General features: G+C 44.6%; 1 protein-coding gene across 1 annotated transcript in view; it reads right to left on the bottom strand.

Annotated features, from left to right (window-relative positions):
• IL6R (interleukin 6 receptor) overlaps positions 1 to 17,290 on the bottom strand; it is an 82,310-nt gene that overhangs the window by 44,790 nt on the left and 20,230 nt on the right. The window contains exons 4-5 of the mRNA XM_033925695.1: positions 7,696 to 7,874; positions 1,276 to 1,436 (exon numbers count right to left, since the gene is read on the bottom strand). Coding sequence (XP_033781586.1) covers positions 1,276 to 1,436; positions 7,696 to 7,874 — 340 coding nt within the window. The remainder of the gene's footprint in view (positions 1 to 1,275; positions 1,437 to 7,695; positions 7,875 to 17,290) is intronic.

Raw genomic sequence — 17,290 nt, 5'->3', positions numbered from 1 at the left:
ACAAATTCCAGTCCTAGTCCTAGTATTTTTGGAAAGAGTGAATAAGCGATTCACATCTACCCTTTCCACTCCACTCAGTATTTTAGAGACCTCTATCATATCACCCCTAAGCCATCTCTTCTTCAAGCTGAAGAGCCTTAGTCGCTTTAGCCTTTCCTCATAGGGAAGTCATCCCTTTTCTTTTATTATTATTTATTTAATTTTCCAAAATTCAGTTCCAAGCATAATCATCATGAACAGAAAGACTGATAGAAATAAAATCACAAATCAAAGGAAAATACCAAATCAAACTTCAGGAAATCAAACAATTCTGTCATTCTCAAGTCCTCATTAAAGATTCCAAAATTCATTAAGTGACTAAACATAATATTAGGAACATATATTAAAAGGAGAAAGAAGACAACCTATAATGGTAGGAGATTAATTCTACATTTAGAAGTTGTTATGTCTTATTCTTTATCAAGGCGTTTTAGAGTCAAAAATCCAGTCAGCTGGGATGGATCGAAGAAAACATATTTATAGGATTTATATCTAATTATGCATTTGCATAGGTAGCACAGGAAAAAAACACCACCAATAGAAGTTACTGCTGGTCTCATCAACAAAAATTCTCTTCTTCTTCTCTGAGTATCTTTGGAGACATCAGGAAACATTAATATTTTTTGTCCCCAAAATTTTTTTGACTTATTCTTAAAAAATAACCTCATTATCCAGTTCTTATCAGGCGCTAACGCCACTGTTACTAATAACGTTGCTGGTTTCACAAGTGTTTCCTCAGAAGTTTCCAATAATTCGGGTCCCTTTCCTTTTATCATTTTTGTCACTCTTTTCTATACCTTTTCTAATTCCGCTATATCTTTTTTGAGATATGGCGACTAGATCATTTTCAAAAATAAATTTGGACGTCTAGCAGTTTCCAAAATGGACATTTCCCCACCCTGACGATTGGACATCTTATGGGAAATGTCCAAAGTTGGACTTAGATGCACTATTGAAAATGTCCCTTCATATGTATAGGATACCTTCAAGTGTGCACAGATACAGCAACAAACTTAAAAAGTGTGATTTTCTAAGCCTATTTTTTTCCATTGTAAATTAGACTCTCATAATCACAAATCAAGGGGCACAAAGCCTATAAGCAGGTCTCCTGTAAGTTTCCTGTTCTTTGTGGCATAGTGAAGAAGAAAGTAGCAAAAATGTGAAAGAGAAAAAGATAGTGGAAAAACAGTGACCCAAAAGGAATGGAAGAAGAGAGAGAAAAATTGATGAACTTACCACTGTGAATACCACTGAATACTCTGCCCGGTATCGGATCTTGAATTTAAGCCTGTAATAATTATTTCTCCAAGTCAGTGGGTAACTCCATGTCACAATTAACTTCTGGGGGGATCTCTCAACTGCTTTCACTGTGACATTTGTTGGGGGGTCAGGTTGAACTGTAGAGAAATTAAATGTAGTCATACTCTGAGGCCTGCTCACTACAGTAAAGACACCTGAAGAATTTCTCAGATAACATGACTGTAGCTTGCTTATCATTGAAATAAAGAACAGTACTAAGTTGAGTCAAGACTTCTCATAGCTAAGTTTTGTCTTAAGAACATAAGAACATAAGCAGTGCCTCCGCTGGGTCAGACCTCAGGTCCATCCTGCCCAGCAGTCCGCTCCCGCGGCGGCCCTTACAGGTCACGGCCTGTCTGAGACACCAGAAGGGGCCCCCTTGCCACCTTGGTTTCCCATTGAGTTTTATCTTCCCATCGAAGTCCTAACCCTCCGGTCTTGCACATGCACGACCTGGTCGGATTTCTATACTTATTACTTGGTTTGCTTTCTATACCTGTGTTACATCCCAGCACCTCTCTCAGTATCCCACGATCCCCCTATCCCTCAGGAATCCGTCCAATCCTTGTTTGAATCCCTGTACCGTACTCTGCCTGATCACTTCCTCCGGTAGCGCATTCCAAGTGTCCACGACCCTTTGGGTGAAGAAAAACTTCCTTGCATTTGTTCTGAACCTATCTCCCTTCAGTTTCTCCGAATGCCCCCTCGTGCCTGTTGACCCCTTCAGCCTGAAGAATCTGTCCCTATCCACCCTCTCTATGCCCCTCATGATCTTGAAGGTCTCTATCATATCACCCCTGAGCCTCCTTTTTTCCAGAGAGAAGAGCCCCAGCCTGTCCAACCTCTCGGCATATGGGCAGTGTTCCAGCCCTCTTACCAGTTTCGTTGCTCTCCTTTGGACTCTCTCAAGCACCGCCATGTCCTTCTTGAGGTACGGCGACCAATATTGAACGCAGTCTTGGACTTTGTGTGTGTGTGTTTTAGCTCAGCAGATTTTTTTTGCTGCTTCTTTTAGGATCCCAGCTCAATCAGAACCAAACTCTATTGGAATTCATCATTATGAATCTTCATTTCATAATGTCCTGGGGATTTTGCCTTATGTTATAGTCCAATCTACGTGATCCCCGTCAACATGGATTTACTAAGGGGAGATCCTGCCAATCCAACCTGATCGGCTTCTTTGACTGGGTGACGAGAAAGCTGGATGTTGGGGAGTCCCTGGACATCGTATACCTGGACTTCAGCAAAGCATTCGATAGCGTACCACACCGCAGGTTGCAGAGCAAAATGAGTTCTATAGGATTGGGCGACACGCTGACGAAATGGATTGGGAACTGGCTTGAGGGTAGGCTTCAGAGGGTAATGGTGAATGGCACCCCCTCCGAAACGACGGAGGTGATCAGTGGAGTGCCACAGGGCTCCGTCCTGGGCCCGATCCTGTTCAACATCTACATAAGAGACTTGACAGAAGGTCTACGAGGTAAAATAACATTATTCGCTGATGACGCCAAACTAAGCAATGTAGTGGCCAAGAGTACAACAGACAAAAACTCAATGCCCGACAACATGATGCACGACCTACTACTACTGGAGCGCTGGTCTAGGTCCTGGCAACTCAGCTTCAATGCCAAGAAATGCAAAGTCATGCACCTGGGCAGCCAAAATCCATGCAAGACTTATACCCTAAATGGCGAGATCCTAACAAGAACTGAAGCAGAGCGTGACCTAGGGGTGATCGTCAGTGAGGACATGAAGGCTGCCAATCAAGTGGAGCAAGCTTCCTCCAAAGCAAGGCAAATCATAGGTTGCATATGCAGGAGTTTCGTCAGCCGTAAGCCTGAAGTCATTATGCCATTGTATAGATCCATGGTGAGACCACACCTGGAGTACTGTGTGCAATTTTGGAGGCCGCATTACCGAAAAGATGTGCTGAGACTAGAGTCGGTGCAGAGAATGGCAACCCAGATGATCGCGGGTCTCAAGGATCTCCCTTACGAGGAAAGGCTGGATAAGTTACAGCTCTACTCACTCGAGAAACGCAGAGAGAGGGGAGACATGATCGAGACGTTCAAGTATCTCACGGGTCGCATCGAAGTGGAAGAAGATATCTTCCTTCTCAAGGGTCCCACGGCAACCAGGGGGCACCCGTGGAAAATCAGGGGAGGGAAACTGCACAGTGACACCAGGAAATTCTTTTTCACTGAGAGAGTGGTTGACCGCTGGAATAATCTTCCACTTCAGGTCACTGAGGCCAGCAGCGTGCCTGATTTTAAGGCCAAATGGGATATATACGTGGGATCTATTCACTGAGTTAGGTGGGGAAGGGTCATTGCGGTGGGCAGACTGGATGGGCCGTGGCCCTTATCTGCCGTCTATTTCTATGTTTCTATGTAATCGTTGGAACAGAAGTGCATGGCCACATAGCAGGATTCCGTCACCACTCTGAAATCTTATGCCCTAACTCTGTTGTAATTATGGTGACTCCTTTAAGGACTCCCCAACTAGTCCAGGAAATGGAATGCTTGGCCTAGGAGTTAAGCTCAGCTCCTCAATAGATGTGCTGTCACTGTGCCTCTGGCCAGCCCTTGCTGAGGAATGAGTAAGGACATATCCCAGATCAAACTAATAGGTGATTTTAACATGCCGGATGTTGATTGGGTATCTCAATTCCAGGATCTTCTAGAAGTAGGAAGATCCTGGATTCTCTACAAGAAGAACTGTTCCAGCAGTTGGTAATGGAACCCACAGAGGATGGGGTCATACTGGACCTAGTGCTTACAAACGGGGAAAACGTTTCTGATGTTACAGTGGGTGATCATCTGACATCCAGTGATCACTGCACAGTATGGTTTAATATTAAGATAGGTATAGAGAGGGTTCATGCAAAAGCAAAGGTTCTAGACTTTTAAAAAAACTAACTTTGTTCGGATGGGGGTTTACGTCGAAGAATTATCTGGATGGGAGCGATTGTAAGGGCGACAAACATTTTTGTGAGGCAAGTAAGTAAAAGGAAAAGAAGGCACCTTTGGTTCTCAAAAGTAGTAGCTGAGAAGGTAAGGAATAAGAAGTTAGCTTTCATAAACTATAAAAGATCACAGAAAGAGGAAAACAGGCAAAAATATCTGGAAAAGTCAAGAGAGGCTGGTCATGTAGTCAGGAAAGCAAAGATACAAATGGGAGAAAAAATAGCTAACACTGTAAAACGAGGAGACAAGACTTTGTTTAGATATATTAGTGATAGGAAGAAGTGTAAAAATGGCATTGTGAGACTCAAAGGTGAAAGGGAGGAATATGTAGAAGCTGATAAAGAAAAGGCTGAATAGCTTAACAAATATTTCTGTTCTGTTCTGTGTTTTTGGCTGAAGCACTGGGAGTGGGACTGCAGAAGACAAACGTGAATAGGAATGGAGGAGTGGTAGACCCTGAAGGAGGGTTGTGTTTGTAAGGAGCTAGCTAAAATAAAGGTAGACAAAGCAATGGGGCCGAGGGTGCTGAAGGAACTTAGGGACGTTCTGGTGGCTCTGCTGACTGACCTTTTCAATAAGTGTCCACAGTAGGGAGTGGTACCGGAGGACTGAAGAAGAGCGGATGTGGTCCCTCTCCACAAAAGTGGAAGTAAGGAAGAAGTAGGGAATTACAAGCAATTAAATCTGACTTCTGTGGTAATAAAATTAATGGAAACGCTTTTAAAACAGAGAATGGTGAAGTTTCTGGAATCCTGTGGATTACAAGACTGGAGGCAACATGGATTCACTAGTGGTAGGTCTTGTCAGATAAATCTGATTAATTTCTTTGACTGGGTGACCAGAGAATTGGATAGAGGGAGTACACTAGATGTGGTATAATTAGATTTTAGCAAATCCTTTGACAGACTTCCACACAGAAGTCTAATAAATAAACTGAGTGTCCTTGGGATGGGTCTCAAAGTGATGGGCTGGGTCAAGAACTGGTTGAGTGGAAGGCGACAGAGGGTAGTGATCAATGGAGATCTCTCTGAGGAAAGGGATGTTGCCAGTGGTGTGCCTCAAGGTTCTGTTCTTGAGCCTGTTCTTTTTAACATATTTATAGCGATATTGTTGAAGGGCTGTCGGGTAAGATTCGTCTCTTTGCGGATGATACCAAAATCTGCAATAGAGTAGATACCCAGGATGGTGTGAATAATATGAAGAAAGACCAAATGAAGTTTGACGAATGGTCTGAAATTTGGCAGCTAAGATTTAATGCTAAGAAATTCAAGGTCATACATTTGGACTGCAAAAACCCAAGGCAACAGTACAGTTTAGGGGGTGAAGAACTTATATGCACGACAGAAGAGCAAGACTTTGATGTGATTGTATGTGATGATTGTAAGGTGGCCAAACAGGTTGAAAAGGTGACCGCAAAAGCTAGAAGGGTGCATAGGGAGAGGTATGGTCAGTAGGAAAAATGAGGTATTGATGCCCCTGTATAAGACTTAGGTGAGACCTTCAAAAAGATATAAAAAGGATGGAGTTGGCCCAGAGAAAGGCTAGCAAAATGGTGCGTGATCTTCATCATAAAGCGTATGGGGACAGACTTAGAGATCTCAATCTGTATACTTTGGAAGAAAGGTGGGAGAGGGGAGATATGATAGAGACGTCTAAATACCTACATAATATAAATATGCATGAGTCGAGTCTCTTTCATTTGAAAGAAAGCTCTGGAATGAGAGGGCATAGGATGAAGTGAAGAGGTGATAGGCTCATTAGTAATCTAAGGAAATACTTTTTTATAGAAAGGGTGATAGATGCATGGAACAGTCTCACGGAAGAGGTAGTGGAGGCAGAGACTGTGTCTGAATTCAAGAAAGCCTGCGGGATCTCTTAGAAAGAGGAAGAGATAATGGTTACTGCGGATGGGCAGACTGGATGAGCTATTTGGCCTTTATCTGCCATCATGTTTCTAAACGCCAGAGGGGCAGCATTAAAAGAAAAGTGCAAATACTGACAAATTCTGATTGTTACTTTCCAGGGATTGCCTTGTTTTTATTGTTTGTAATTCGCATAGAACTGTGTGGAGCATTTGCAGAGTATAAGAGCATTTGGTGATGTTTTGAAATTAGGCAGGCTTTGAACTAAAATTTCATCTTGAGGATGCTGTTTCTCTGGCAGCACAACAATCTTATGTCCTCCAGGAAGTTTTTCTTCCAGGTGACAGGCAAAATGGAAGCTCCCAGCAGCACCAGAGCCTTGATGTATTCAGAATACCAATGAGTAGGTATGTATATTCTCACCCACTGAATGATAAACTATGTTCAATTTTGAGAATGGAAAGCCCGATAGCCCCGTCTCGACGGGCGACTGCTAACGCGGAACTGGGAGGCCTGCGAGGTCACCTGTCAGGACAAGAAAGGGGGGGAGGGTTAGGCTAGAGTAGGAGGGTGGTAGGGACCGCTTCAGTGGTGGAGGTCTTCCCGCCGTGGGAATTGACCACTGATTGGCGGGAGGCCGTGGCCGTAGGGAATTGTAGTAGGGGGTATAGGGGGGAGGGTTCTCAGAGGATCATAGAAACATAGAAATTGACGGCAGAAAAGGGCTATAGCCCATCGAGTCCTAGCGGTTTCCTGGTCCTCTGAGGCAGCTTTCCTGCCCGCCTGCCTGCAATCTCATTGGGAGGGTGTTAAGGTAGCTAGGGTGGCAGTATCCTGAGCTACTGGCTGCTGGGCTCATCAAGGGATGAGAGGTGGGCCGGCTGGGAGCTGTGCCTGGTGGGTCGGATGACCCTGGACAATGGGGTATGTGGGGACATGCCACCCCTCGGACCCTTGTTTGGACGGCGGGGTCGGGGGCCATTTAAATTGTTACTGTAGCTCGGGATCAAGGTCATTATGATGATACCATTGTGTTTGTTTAAATATATTAATATGTTATTTAAGATATATGTTAATTTGCAATAAACAGGGCTGTGGCCAAGTTTTACCACATAGGAGTGAGTGTCTCATTGGGAATGGTTAGAGGTATGTTTGGTGGGGGGAAGTGTTTGCATTGGGAAAGCAGGCCGCTCCAGGTTCCGCTATTATGGGATACCCTTTACAATTCATTAAGAGAAACAAGGTGAGCAGAACACATCTGAGAAGGAAGATAGTAGAAGGATCAAGAAGCTTCCTTCAGGGAATGGGAATACCAAAAAAAAGCAACAAATACATTCTCCACATACATACACATGACTGTCTTTTTTTCCTGCTTCCAGAAGTGTCATGAATCCGCTTCTGGTACTGTGCAGGCTCCTTTGCTTACCATCTGATTTCAAGCTTGTGAACTGTAATAATGTTTTCCCCATGCTGCCTGTTGGGGTTCATAGATGTAACTATGTGTTTTTCTCACTGCACACATTACGTACGGATATTGTTTCCTGTGAACATTTCCTTATTGCTGGATTGGCTATCAACGTTGTTCATGACACAGATGGAGACCACATAAGTTGAATCGTCTTCCTCTCTGTTTTTCAGTCTGCAGCTGAATGTCTGTGTACTTTGGTAATAAGTACATTTCTCAGTGAAGAAGTCATCATCATTAAACCTACAGAAATCCAAAAGTAAAACGTTACACTTAACATCCCTTAATGCTACCGTTTGAAGAAACAAGTAGAAATCTTGTTAAACTTTACAGAATCTGGTGCCTAAAAGAAAAGCTGTGTATATGAATGTACTGTATGTACAGAGAATGTGTGTGTATCTACAGATTGTGTGTATAAATGTGTGTATAAATCCAGGTACAGGGAGAGTATGAATGTATATTTGTGTGTGTGTGTGTGTGTGTGTTGTCACAGTGACACCCCTGTGACTTTAAAGGAAGCCCTGCAGCACTCAGAAAATGAGGATACAGATAAGGGCAAAGCACTCATTGCTGAAGCATCGGCCCCTAAAATTATGCCTAAAGCACTGCAGAGGCAAAGCCTTCCTTCCTTCCTAGTTCTAAGGTTACAAAGACACCTAATATATGATCAGCTTTCCCAAAGCAGTTGATAATAGGGAAAGGCAGGGAACTACAAGTCCCAGCATGCCTTAATCAGGGAGGAATAAAGACAGGGGCTGGAACAGCTAACACAACCAGCCCAAGTGAGAGAGGTCTTAGCTGAGGAAAAGCCAGAATGCTGCTGACATGAGGCAGGGGAACTCAGCTAATGAGGTCAGAGTAGGAGGAAACACACACCATCTCCCAAGACAACTTTGACTGCCATGGAAAAGAGTTTTTCTCCATCTCAAAGCAGCAAACTGCAGACTCAGGACTCCCAGGTAAAAGCCTTTAAAGCAGAAGATATTGTGGAGTTTGATATGGAGCAATTTGAGATGAATGAGGAGCTAAGCTCTTTTGAAATGGAGTCAGAAGAGAGTGCTGGAGTAGCCAGTGAGGAGGGCATGGAGCTCTGCTAGGAGTCCTCATGTGGCAAAAGTGTTTGCTGAGAAGGGGAGGTCAAAATCTAAAAGTATTGTGCCCTGCAATTAAAAAGCTAAAGTGTTATATTGCAGGAAGAGGTTTTGAGCAAGGCAGCATGACTAGTCATGACCTTGTAATAATAATAATAATAATTTTATTCTTATATACCGCCAAAGCTTTAATAGTTCGAGGCAGTTTATAATAAGAAGAGCTGGACAATCAGCGATGATAGGTACAATGTAAAGTCATTGAATACATCTAAGTAGGATATAGAGATAAGAGGAGCTGGAACAATTAGCGAAAATAGGCACACTGTAAAGTCATCGAATACATGTAAGTAGAATACTGAGAAGGCTTGAGAGTTCTTGGTTACAAATCGGTTAGAGTATAAAGAGATAGGGCTTTAAGAGATCTTAGGTTACCTGCTGGTCTAGCGGGCTTTCGGGGCAGGAGCGATCTTCCTACGCTCCTGTCCTGTGCAGATAACTCATAGAAAATGGCTGCGGGGAGTTCCCGTCATAGTCTCTACTTGACTGCCAAATCACAATCACACCTTTAGGCCCCACCCATGAAAAAGGCCATACCCTAGACCTGTTTGCATCCTCTCCCCCTAACATAGTCAGTGGGGCTAAATGGTTCCCAGTTCCCTGGGCAGATCACTATCTCCTAAAATTCTGCCTAAACTTAACCAACATAGACCAGAATTCCAAAGCCACCAAAGACACAAGACTAGTCCGCAGGAAAACAAGACTTGATTTCTTCTGGAATATAGTGTCAAAATCACTCCCCTCCCCCTCGAATAACACCACCTCAATGATATTCAACTGGAACAAAATCATATCCAAAACCCTAGATACTGTATCCCCCCCCTCCACCTATGCATAATAAAATCAAACCGAACTTTGCCCTGGTTTACGGAGTCCTTAAGATTAGACAAACAACTATGCAGATGTCTAGAGAGGAAATGGAGGAAAAACAAGACACCAGAACACAATGGAGAGCAGCCATAAATAAATATAAGGACAATATACTGTATTTTTCACTCTATAAGATGCACATGACCATAAGATGCATCCTGAGTCAACTTGATTACTGTAACATCGCCTATTTAGCAATTTCCCAAAAGAATATGCGACGATTACAATTAGTGCAAAATGCGCAGTCAAACTGATTTTCGGGCTGAAGAAGTTTGATCATGTGACACCTTACTACCGACAGCTGCATTGGGTACCGATGGAGGCACATGTAAAGTTTAAGTTCGCCTGTTTCTGCTTTAAAGTACTATAAGGTCTAGCCCCTAAATACATAACTGACCTTTTCTCCTTCTCAGCCAACAGACATAAGATAAGCTCACATTTGAACTTCATTTCCCCTCCAGTTAGAGGATGTAAACTCAAAAGACATCATCAACATCTTTTCTCACATCAGGCAGCATTATGGGGTAAAGATTTAGAACAATTGCTTATGCCTACTACTTATGGGGAATTCAGGAAACGCCTAAAAACATATCTGTTCCTGAAATATCTAGGCAGCTGACCCGTACAACTCTTTCTTCTCAATAACTAATCACTCGAGCTGTTAATCACTAGCTTCCACCCTGTTAAGTTCAATCTATTTGTACCATCTTTTAATCTTTGTAAACCGCATAGAACTTTATGGTCCTGCGGTATATAAACTGTTATTATTATTATTAGATTTAGAGGAGGAAAAACCAAGAAGAAAATATTCTGAACCAAATTGTGCCTCTGAACCCAGCCCCCTAGAAAAATAGACAAACAGACAGACAGATTTTGATCACTAAATTGAAATCCTACCTTTGTTGTATGGTGATTTTTGGTTGCACTAGATAATCTTTCTTTCCTTCCTTACTTTCTCAGGCCCAACAATTGTCTCTTTCTATTCCCTCCCTCCCTTCTTCCTTCCTTCCCAAGTTCTTGCCCCCTCCCCCTCACTGCCTTCCAGCTTTTGTCCTTCCTTCCTCCCATACTGAAGCCTGACTGCCTGCTTCCCTCCCACACTGAAGACTGCATGCCTTCCTCCCTGCCACACCGATTCCTCCTCCCTGGTCCGCCACTCGCTCACTGCTGTCGCAGCTCCACAAAGCCTTTCTTCCTCCCTGCCACACCAATTCTTCCTCCCTGATCCGCTAACAGACGCTGCCACCGCTTCAGAACGACCCCTCCGAACTCCACCACCCCTCCCTCCCCTGGAACCAGACTTTTTAGCAGGTGCCATAAGGAGCACAAAAAAAAACCCTTCACCAAACCCTGGTAAACCCCAACCTACCAACACCCCACTACCCCAAATAACCAAAGGCTAACCTCCCAAGCCATACACCAGTGCCACTAGCACACACACCCCTGAACTTGCCACAGGAACGATCCTCAAGGCCCCACCCCAGGAACTGCAGCACTGCCCACCTCTCAGAAGTCCAAAGATGGTGGGGTGGTGACGAGCAGCAGCAGAACGCCGGGGTGGGGGGGGGACACGGAGGTGTATTTGCTCCATAAGATGCATCCCCTTTTCCACCCCCTTTTTGGGGGTGGAAAAAGTGTGTCTTATGGAGCGAAAAATACGGTATCCGAAACAAAGAAAAATTACTATGCCAGACATAAAGGAAGCAACACAACCGACAGCAAAAAACTGTTCCGTCTAGTATGACAACTGACATCCCCCCCAAACCAAGAATCTGCAACCTTCTCTAATAAAATCTCAGCCCAAGAACTTGCAGATTTCTTTCTCAACAAAGTCAAGTTGGTCCAATTGGAAGTTGCTAGGACAGCCTCAACAAACACTTCCTAACACAACTATACAGAATACACTGAACACATAAAAGCAGACCAGATCTGGTCCTCATTCACTAACCTATCCATCCCCGACACCAATAAGCTAATATCAAAGCTAGCTGTATGAAGCAGCCCCCTAGACAACTGTTCTCCTTACCTTCTTTCAGCTGCTATGCATCATATCATCAACTGGCTCACCAACCTGTTAAATAGTTCCTTGAACCAAGGGCACCTACCCAAAGAAATGGGAAAAATAGCCTTAACCCCTATACCGAAAACAGTCCAAGCAAACTTCTCCATAGTATCTAACTACAGACCGATTGCTGGCATTCCAGTCCTCACTAAAATCCTCGAATTCCATGTCAGCAAGCAGCTAACCCTCTTACATAGAGGGTTAGCTGCCTTCATACATCCCAATATGGTTTCCGAAAAAAGCACACCACCAAGCTCCTCATCATCACCCTAATCACAAAAATCAAACAGTTGTTTAGTTTGGGTCATCAGGCAATATTACTCCAATTTGATATCTCCGCAGCCTTCGACTCAGTGGCCACCAATTACTCCTAATCAAACCCTCGGAAATCGGTATAACAGGAACTGTACTGAATCGGTTCGCCAACTTCCTACAAAATCGTGAATACCTAGTCAAAAGGCAAGAATCATACTCCAACCCTTGGAAGGCAGTCTGTGGCGTCCCACAAGGCACCCCATTATCCCCAATCCTATTCAACTTATTCATGAGCTCACTGGGTCATATCAAATTGGAAGATGAAACGGTACTATCGTATGCCGACAACATCCTCCTCCTCATTCCCATAACCAATAACCATCCTAATATTGCTGAAAAAATCTCAAACAATATAGATAAAATTCAAACCTGGGCATCGAACAACAAGCTGAAACTGAACGCCACTAAGGCCAAAGCCATTGGTTTCCGCACCGCATAACAGAATGCCATACCTAACCTCACTCTTCCATCAGGCATCACTCTTATAATGGAAAAATCCACCAGACTGCATCTTAGACGATACTCTCACAATGGAACCACAAATTTCTAACACTATGCATCAACTGCGACTCACAAGATCATACTTCCACCCACACCACTTTGCTCTGATCGTTCAGATGATGGTCCTACCTCAACTGAACTATTGCAACTCTGCTTACCTTGGCATCAACACTTCTCTAATCCACAAACTACAACTCATCCAGAACACAGCAGTTAGACTAATCTACAAATTAAAGAAATTTGACTCAATTACAACCTTCATCAGGCAACTACATTAGCTCCCAATATCATAAGTACATAAGTACATAAGTAGTCGCCTCCGCCGGGGCAGACCAGAGGTCCATCTAGCCCGGCGGTCCGCTCACGCGGTGGCCCATCAGGCATATTGCCTGATCTGCGATCCTTGACTAATTTTATGCCTACCTCAACACTTATCTCTAAACTTTCCACTGCTCTTATCTGTACCCCTCAATCCCTTTGTCCTCCAGGAACCTATCCAGGTCATCCTTGAAACCCTGTACTGTGCTATTTCTTATTACGGCCTCCGGAAGGGTGTTCCATGTGTCCACCACCTTCTGTGTGAAGAAGAATTTCCTTGCGTTTGTTTTAAACCTGTCCCCCTTCAATTTCATCGAGTGACCCCTTGTTCTTGTGGTTTCTTTCAAATTGAAAAATCTATCCTTGTCAACCTTTTCGATGCCCCTCAGGATCTTGAAGGTCTCTATCATGTCTCCTCTGAGTCTCCGCTTTTCCAGGGAGAACAACCCCAGCTTCTTCAGTCTGTCAGTGTATGTAAGGTTTTCCATACCCTTAATCAGTTTAGTTGCTCTTCTCTGGACTCCCTCAAGCATTGCCATGTCCTTTTTGAGGTACGGTGACCAGTACTGTACACAGTATTCCAGGTGCGGGCGCACCATAGCCCGGTACAGTGGCAGGATGACTTCCTTCATTCTGGTCGAGATACCCTTCTTAATGATACCTAACATTTGATTTGCTTTCCTCGAGGCTGTGGCGCATTGTGCCGACGCCTTCAGTGTCGTGTCTACCATCACTCCCAGGTCTCTTTCAAGGTTACTGACCCCTAGCATTGATCCCCCCATTTTGTAAGTGAACATCGGGTTCCTTCTCCCTATATGCATGACCTTGCATTTCCCTACATTGAAGCTCATTTGCCACTTTTTCGCCCATTCTTCCAATGTCGTAAGATCCCTTTGGAGATTCTCGCAGTCTACCGTGGTTTCAACCTTGCTGAATAGTTTGGTGTCATCTGCGAATTTGATGACCTCGCATTTTGTTCCCGCCTCCAGGTCGTCAATGAATATGTTAAACAGGAGCGGTCCCAGCACTGACCCTTGAGGAACCCCGCTCGTGACCCCTTGCCAGTCCGAGTAGTGGCCCTTTACACCAACCCTCTGCTTCCTGTCTGCCAGCCAGTTTTTGATCCATCGGTGGACCTCCCCTCGCACCCCGTGATTCCATAGCTTCTTGAGCAACCGCTCATGTGGTACCTTATCGAAGGCTTTTTGGAAGTCTAGGTAGATTATGTCTATGGGTTCACCTTTGTCCACCTGGTTATTTACCCCCTCAAAGAAGTACAATAAGTTTGTGAGGCACGACCTACCCTTGCAGAACCCATGCTGGCTCGACCTTAGCTGTCCATTTTTTTCGATATGGTCACAGATGCTGTCCTTGATCAGCGCCTCCATCATCTTTCCCGGGACCGATGTGAGGCTTACCGGCCTATAGTTTCCCGGGTCGCCCCTCGAACCCTTCTTGAAGATGGGCGTGACATTTGCTATTTTCCAGTCCTCCGGGATCTCTCCAGTTTTTAGGGATAGGTTGCATATTTGCTGAAGTGTCTCTGCTATTTCATTCCTTAATTCCTTGAGCACCCTTGGGTGAATGCCGTCCGGGCCTGGCGACTTGTCGCTCTTTAGCTTGTCTATCTGCCTGAGGACCTCCTCCTGGCTCACCTCTAATTGGACCAGCTTGCTATCTTGATCTCCATTTTCTATTTCCTCTGGTTCCGGAATGTTGGATGTGTCCTCCCTCGTGAAGACCGACGTAAAGAAGTCGTTTAACTTGTCCGCTATTTCTTTTTCCTCCCTCAATACTCCCTTCCTATCCCCATCATCCAAGGGCCCCACTTCCTCCCTCGCTGGCTGCTTTCCCTTTACGTACCTGAAGAATGATTTGAAATTTTTTGCCTCTCCCGCTAGTCTCTCTTCATATTCCCTCTTTGCTCTCCTAACCACTCGGTGGCACTCCTTTTGGCTTTCCTTGTGTTCCTTTTGGTTGGCCTGCGTTTGGTCCTGTTTCCATTTTTTGTACGATGCTTTCTTGTCACTGATCGCTTTTTTTACCGCAGCCGTTATCCATGCTGGGTTCTTAATTCGATTTTTCTTGCACTCTTTTCTGAACCTGGGGACGTACAGGTTCTGTGCTTCGTGCACCGTACATTTGAGCAGGGACCAGGCTCCTTCTACGGACTCTATCTCCTTTGTGCTGCCGTTGAGTTTCTTCCCCACCATTTTCCTCATTGCATCATAATTCCCTTTTCTGAAGTTGAGCGCTGTCGTTGTGGTTCTTTTCACCCTGGTTGATCCCAGTTCTAGTCTGCACTGGATCATATTGTGATCGCTGTTCCCCAGTGGGTCTAATACTGCTACTTCCTTTGCAGGTCCCCCCAGTCCACCGAAGATTAGATCAAGAGTGGCTACTCCTCGTGTAGGTTCCGTGACCAGCTGTTCCAGGAAGCAGTCCCTCGTGGCTTCCAGGAATTTGGTCTCTCTCTCGCAACTTGAGTGCCCGATACTCCAGTCTATCCCAGGGTAGTTGAAGTCCCCCATCACCACCACACTTCCATTTTTGCATACCTGCCGCAGTTCCGTCTCCAGGTCCCGGTCGATTTCTTCCGATTGGCCAGGCGGACGATAGTATAGGCCCAATTTGATGTCTGCTCCAGATCCTCCTGGTAGTTTAACCCATATTGATTCCAAGCCTTCCGACCTTACTGTTGTTTCCATTTTGGTTGAGGGTATGGAGTCCTTTATGTATAGCGCTATTCCTCCACCCTTCTTGTGTGTTCTGTCTCTCCTGTAAAGTTTGTACCCTGGTATGACCACATCCCATTTATTGTCATCAGCCCACCATGTTTCTGTGATTCCAATTATATCCAGGGCTTTTTGACTGGCTATAATTTCCAGCTCTCCCATTTTGGCCCTGAGGCTCCTCGCATTCGTGTAGAGGCAATATAGGTCCTGATTTGTCGCCCGCCCTGCTGTTTTCTTTCCTTGGCTCGGCGCTCCCACCTGGCTTGCCTTTACTCGGTCCTCCACCTCCCGTGGCGTGTCTGTTCTACCCCCAGCCAGTATCCCCTTTTTTGGATGGTCCCCTGGCTCTCCTGTTGCATCTGTGGGCCCTTTTTCTGAAGATTTCCACTTATCCCTTTTGTCCAAAAGTTCCCTCCCAGTCCCTTTGTCCAAAAAGTCCCTCTCAGCCCCTTTGTCCCAGAGTTCCCAATCGGTCCTTTTACCAGATCCTATACGGAAGCTCAGCAGCCCCTCTCATCCAATTATTCTCTAATGTTTAGTCGACATCAAAAAGAATCCTTAGCAGAATCCAACTAAACCTGCCATCCACAAAATACCTTCACTACAAGCAAATTTTCCACTCTATGCTAACTTATCTGGGTGTAAAAACCTGGAATGACCTACCAGAAGTTATCAGGACAGAGACAAACTATACTGCATTCAGAAAAAACCTGAAGACTCACCTCTTTGACAATTAACAGTCTTAATCTCTGTATAACTCCCCCTACTTCTATGTCCCCTATCTTATTTTCTCCATACCCCCTCCCCTACTACTTTCCCCTACTATTTTCCCCCTTCCTCCTTGATCTGTCACCTTGAGCCTGTATATGTATGTGCAATGCACAAATAGAAGATTAGATTAGATTAGACACTAAACCAGTGGTAGGGAACTCCGGTCCTCAAGAGCCATATTCCAGTCGGGTTTTCAGGATTTCCCCAATGAATATGCATGAGATCTATTTGCATGCACTGCTTTTGATGCATACTCATTGGGGGAATCCTGAAAACCAGACGGAATATGGCTCTCGAGGACCAGAGTTCCCTACCCCTGCACTAAACTGTTCAAAGTTGTTAAAATGCATGCAGAATGTAAAAAATTGCAAGTAGACCTTAGGAAATTAGAAGAATGGGCATCCAAATGGCAGATGAAATTTAATGTGGACAAATGTAAAGTGATGCACATTGGGAAGAAATAATCCAAATCATAATTACCAGATGCTAGGGTCCACCTTAGGGGTGAGCACCCAAGGAAAAGATCTGGAGCCCAGATCATTTGATTATTTATTTTTAAACCTGCCATGTTTAAACCTGCTGTACTTTTGAATTTTGCACTTGAAGTTTGCACTTCACTGGGTCACAGCTGCAGAGCCACTGGAGCCCAGATAAGCAAGCATCCAGACGATAGTTTTGGGCCAGTAGAAGCTAGGACTGGGACTTAGCCGGAACAGGTCAGGCATGGCATGGTAAAGAAGTGAGACTGAAAACCCGAAGTTGTATGTGGCCTAACTGGGAAACATCAATATATAGGCATAAACTTCCAGCAGTACTGATGATGATCGATTTGGGTGTGTATAGTCTGCGTGTACTTGGACACTTAGCAACACCGCCGTACATGTAGCAACACTGCCGAGTTCCCCGAGAAGACAAGTTTAAATTGTTTTTTGAGGTATT

This window comes from Geotrypetes seraphini, chromosome 16 (genome assembly GCF_902459505.1).
Source record: "Geotrypetes seraphini chromosome 16, aGeoSer1.1, whole genome shotgun sequence".
In the NCBI taxonomy this organism is placed as follows: Eukaryota; Metazoa; Chordata; class Amphibia; order Gymnophiona; family Dermophiidae; genus Geotrypetes; species Geotrypetes seraphini.
The sequence above is the reverse complement of the archived record's forward strand: the minus strand, read 5'-3'. Positions and strand labels throughout refer to the sequence as shown.